The sequence below is a fragment of the Scomber scombrus genome, chromosome 12, assembly GCF_963691925.1.
Source record: "Scomber scombrus chromosome 12, fScoSco1.1, whole genome shotgun sequence".
Classification (NCBI taxonomy): Eukaryota; Metazoa; Chordata; class Actinopteri; order Scombriformes; family Scombridae; genus Scomber; species Scomber scombrus.
In genome coordinates this window covers 26,641,178-26,646,675 of record NC_084981.1, presented here as the reverse complement: position 1 = coordinate 26,646,675, position 5,498 = coordinate 26,641,178, and the positions used below count along the sequence as shown (strand labels likewise).

General features: G+C 42.5%; 1 protein-coding gene across 1 annotated transcript in view; it reads left to right on the top strand.

The window, feature by feature from the left end:
• The window catches only part of LOC133991544 (probable inactive protein kinase DDB_G0270444), a 41,143-nt gene extending 35,888 nt beyond the window's left edge, over positions 1-5,255 (top strand). Inside the window, 3 exon segments of the mRNA XM_062430000.1 lie at positions 4,049-4,570; positions 4,684-4,788; positions 5,178-5,255. Of these exon segments, the coding sequence (XP_062285984.1) occupies positions 4,049-4,570; positions 4,684-4,788; positions 5,178-5,255 (705 nt within the window).
• Positions 5,256-5,498: the final 243 nt, after the last annotated feature.

The following is a 5,498-nucleotide window of genomic DNA, read 5'->3' as shown; positions in this document are numbered from 1 at the left end:
GGATCCGTCGTAGTCAGACTGAACACAAACACACTGGATCCAAGCCAAATAAACTACACATAACAAAAATGTCACATTAAAGTCAAAACAGAGAGTGGGAGGGAATGAGAGATTGGCTCATGAAAAAAATGATGAATGAACAAAATAACTTTAAAGTTTCCACGTTGAACTATAATATAAATTACGCATATTAAAAAAGTACCTTTAGACAACTGAGTTTAACCTTTTCCTGTTCCTTCTTTCCTCCCTCCCTTTCTTCATTTCCTTCCTCCCTTCCTTCTTTCCTTTCCTCCCTTCCTTCCTCTTCCTTCTTCCTTCCTTCCTCCCTCCTTTCCTTCCTTATTTCGTTCCTTCCCTCCTTCCTTCCTCCCTCCTTTCCTTCCTTTCTTCTTTCCTCCCTTCTTTCCTCCTCCCTTCCTTCCTTCTGTCCTTCCTTCCTCCTTCTCTCTTTATTTCCTCCCCCCTACTCTTCTCCCTTCCTTCTTTCCTCTGTCCTTCTTTCCTTCCTTCCTCCCTTCCTCTTTTCCTTTCTCCCTCTTACCTTCCTTCCTTCTTTCCTCCCCTCCCTCCTACGTTCCTCCCTTGCTTCCTCCCTCCTCCTACCTTCCTCCCTTGCTTCCTCCCTCCTTCATTCCTTCCTTCCTCTTTCTCCCTTCCTTCCTCCTTTCCTTTCCTTCTTCCTCCTTTCCTTCCTTCTTCCTCCCTTCCTTCCTTCCTTGACAGAGGACAACAGGAGGTTAAAGTCGCCTTCTTCAAAAGGCACAAAGTTCTCTGTAATATATAATATTTGAAGGTATGAAAACACTCCATTATTATTATTATAATTATTATTGTTATTAAAATTCTTACAGTGAACTCATTTAAACTTTTGGAAGACTGGTATTAGATGTTTTTCTTTGGGTCTGGTCACAAATTTCACAGTAAAATTATCTTAAAGACAACAAGTATAATTCACTTGCAAGTTTGAGTACAGATGCATTAATTAACAAGTTTAGATGTAGGTTGTGACTTTAATACACATTTATATTTAAAAAGGACCAACTTAAGTCTTCAAGAAGTCAAGAAAAAAACAAAAAAAAATGCCCCCCCTTGCTTTTTGCACTGTGGACCTTTAACTGGCTAATTAGACTCTAAATAATACCTGACGGGCAGTTTAACTCTCTGTTGTATCTCTAAGTTTCAAATGAGCATCACATATACTACCAAAAAAGTCCAGGGCGAGTATTACATCCAATAGATGAATGTGGCACATAGCAACAATTACATTTAAAAGAAGAAGAAGATGTTATTCGCCTTAAAATGAAGCTGTTATTAATGAATTATTGTGGTGGTGACTCTGACTCGAAATAGAAACTGTGTAAATAATTTGCTTTTTCTTTTGTTAGTTTTCAAACATTAAAACTTCACAGCAAACATTAATTCCTCCAGGTTATTATCAAACACTGTATATGTTCAAATACAAATTAGCATGCACGCCACCCAAATGTTAACGGCACGTTCAGGCTCAGCGGGGGGTGGGGGGGCGGGGGTAGCTGATCACCCACAGTGTCGTCCCTGGCAGGCATTACCAACAGAGACTCTTTGAACAGTGCCGATGCTCTGAGCCGAACGTCTGGAGCAAAGACAGACGGATAAGAGAGCCATATTTTATGTCGGTCAAATTGTCAGACAAAACCTGTCAGACGGCCAAAAGTGTTAAAGGGGTGATTAAAAAAGTGTAATTCTGGAGAAAAACAACACACACACAATCCATCTTTTTTAATAAAGCATTGCCCAAAATATACATAACTCAGCAAATGACATGGGTTTATTGGTCAATGATGTTTTTTTGTGTCAATGTGGTTTAGTCAAATTTAAAGGGGTTCAAATATGAAAATAAACGTATGAATAACTTGCATACATTCTTTTTTTTGTGGACCCAGCATCACATTTCTGCTTTTAATCCATTTTGAGAGAATATATTAGAGGATTATGGCAAAAATGTCTAAGTGTTGTAACCATAAAAACTAAAAATTGTTCTAAATATTACATTTAATCTGGGGAATCATGTCAATCAGGAACCATTAAATTTAATAATTAGTAATTTTTTGAATAAATACACTTAAATACACTGTAGGTGGATCAAATCATTCTTTTGTGGTTACACCATTTGACATTTTTTTAGGAGCATTCAGTCATACTTTTGGTAAAAAAATGGTGCAAATGTAATTTCAAATGACATAAAACCAACAAAAATAGTTTTTAATTGCTCATCTTGCCAACCCTCATTTGTCACTGACCCATATACATTAACATTAAATAAACAGATCTGTAATTATCCAAACAAATATCCAAACTGAGAACACACTGTGGGTCTTTTCTTATGAGAACCTAATGAAGATCTGACGCCCTTACTGTAAAAGTGTCCTCACAGGCTATCAAACACAGTAATAAGCCCCGTTAAGACAGATTCCTGCAGCTCTATCTCTGCAATCGATTCAGAGTCATTATGCAGAGTAATGTTGTTTGGCTAGACATGGACACACATTTATAAAAAGTGGTTGTGCATGTGCAAGTACCCCCGTGTGCATGTTTTATATTACTTGTAATTGTAGAGATATTTTTAATACCTCCTCTCCGCGGGCCGGCTGGATGTTTCAGAGTCAGCGGGATGTGAGAGGGGGGAGAATATGAGCATGTGTGGAGGGAGGACTGAGCAGACCTTTTGCTGTGTGCTGTCTGTACCGTCCTTATCTGCTCGGTGCAGGGTCTGCTCCGTGGAACCGAGCCCTCCCAACTAAACTAATGCTAATGCCACCGAGCCGGGTGGGGATGCTAATGCTCTCATCCCAGACAGGCCGTTCTTAATGTATATTATTACCGCCTGTGTGTTCAGGGACGGAGACTCAGCATAGACTTAATTGATGATATGGCAGTTCAGCTGGGTTTTTCCATGAGGTAGTCAACTGTTGGTGGGTCTTTGTGTAAATGAGCTACGGAGCGATGGATGCGAGACACACACACACACACACACACACACACACACACACACACACACACACACACACACACACACACACACACACACACACACACACACACACACACACACACACACACACACACACACACAGGCTTTACAGTACAGGACTCAGTTGGTGCTAAAACATCTCTCTCAGTCCTTGCTAAAATTTGAAATGGATTTACTGACAAGACTGTAATAGGTAGAGCATTGCCAGAGGTCATATAAGGTTTACAGTATGAGTACAATCATTTAGAAAAAAAAGAGAAACATATAGCCAGGCTTGGAAGGTTACTCTGGAACTGTAATAGGTTACAGATTACTAGTTACTCTATTTAAAATGTAATAAGTAATGTAACTATTTCAATTACTTAATCGATTTACATTTCTAATTTTTATAACTGATGTTTCCAGCTCCACCAAAATCTAAGTCCAGCTGTTTTTCATGGATACTGACATGATTTATAAGGGAGATCATTTCTTATAAAGCAACATTTATCTCTCATTTGAAAATGTATTCATTAGTTCATGTAGATTTTGGAATATAAAATAAAGATATAAGTCTGGCATGAGCTTAATTGGTACTATGACACCATTTAAGCCCATGTGTGCTCCATGAAAAAAGTAAAGGATTATTGTAAATACAATACATACATATATGTGCGTATACTTTAGTTTCAGTCCTTCTGTTCTTCTTTAGTCCCGGGTGACGATTGTATGAGCAGGTGTGTGCGTGTGTGTGCTCTATGAACTACTTACATTTTGCTTAAGTTGACTATATAAGCAAGCATAACACACACACACACACACACACACACACACACACACACACACACACACACACACACACACACACACACACACACACACACACAGACACACACAGACACACACACATACACAGAGGTGTTGGACGCAGCAACATCAGCATTAAATCCAACTGCACACCCAACAAAAACTGCACCCAGTAAACAATTATATTGAGATAGGCAATAGGCTACTATAGTCCAAAACTGTAAATTGGCTCATGTTTGATGATTAAAGCAGGAGGAGGTGCAGGTGGAGGTACAGGAGGAGGTGCAGGTGAAGGTGAAGCAGGAGGTGAAGGTGCAGGTGGAGGTGCAGGTGGAGGTGGAGGTACATGAGGAGGTGCAGGTGGAGGTGGAGGTACAGGAGGAGGTGCAGGTGGAGGTGCAGGTGGAGATGCAGGAGGAGGTGCAGGTGCAGGTGGAGGTACAGGAGGAGGTGCAGGTACAGGAGGAGGTGCAGGTGGAGGTACAGGAGGAGGTGCAGGTAGAGATGCAGGAGGAGGTGCAGGTGGAGATGCAGGAGGAGGTGCAGGAGGAGGTGCAGGTGGAGGTACAGGATGAGGTGCAGGTGCAGGTGGAGGTACAGGATGAGGTGGAGGTGCAGGTGCAGGAGGAGGTGCAGGTGGAAATGCAGGTGGAGGTGCAGGAGGAGGCGTAGGTGCAGGTGGAGGTGCAGGAGGAGGTGCAGGTGCAAGTGGAGGTGCAAGTGAAGGTGCAGGTGGAGGTGCAGGAAGAGGTGCAGGTGGAGGTGCAGGAGGAGGTGGAGGTACAGGATGAGGTGGAGGTGCAGGTGGAGGTGCAGGAGTAGGTGCAGGTGGAGGTGAAGGTGGAGGAGGAAGTACAGGAGGAGGTGCAGGTGGAGTGCAGGAGGAGGTACAGGAGGAGGTGCAGGTGAAGGTACAGGATGAGGTGGAGGTGCAGGTGGAGGTACAGGAGGAGGTGCAGGTGCAGGTGGAGATGCAGATGCAGGAGGAGGTGGTCTGTGTTGAGAATGATGACTCTAAATTCTCTTCCTCCTGCTCCTCACGATGTCTTTTTGTGACAAACTGAAGCAAACTGTTTTGTTTCTCCATGTATTTTTTTTTTCTTAACCTACATTAAAAGTCGACATTAACCTACTTCCTGACAGCCAGCCACCAGGAAGTGGGTTTCTGTTCCTCTGTGCAATGTGCAGACTGTGTACTGAGTGACACAGGAGGGGAAGACACTGTGAAATGCACTGCCACTCAAAACAATCTGACCTATCTGTCGTCTGTGGCCTCATGTTTTTGGACTCTTTGTGGTCTCTTTGGTTTCCTGTGTGTGTTGTGATGATGCCCTCTGTGGCTTCATGTGTGGGCGTTTGTTAATTTCACTTTCCCTTGCAGGTGAAGGCTGATAGCAGTAGCTCAGGGCACATGGGTTTATTTTGTGACTCCTTTCTTATTGATAAAGAGGCTGTGTGAGAGCTCAGACCTTTGTGTTAACCTTCTCCCCACAGCTCCCATCTTTAGTTTGGTTTTGGTTCCTGAAATTGCAGCTTTAGTTGTATTGTAGTTGTTATTTTGCCTTCTGCACCTCACAACACCCCCCTCTCTCTCTCTCACACACACACACACATTCACACATCCATCATCCAGCTTCTTAATCTGCTGATGTTCACGCTTCATACTTCAATTACTCTAATTTGGCACAGCATTAATTAGGTT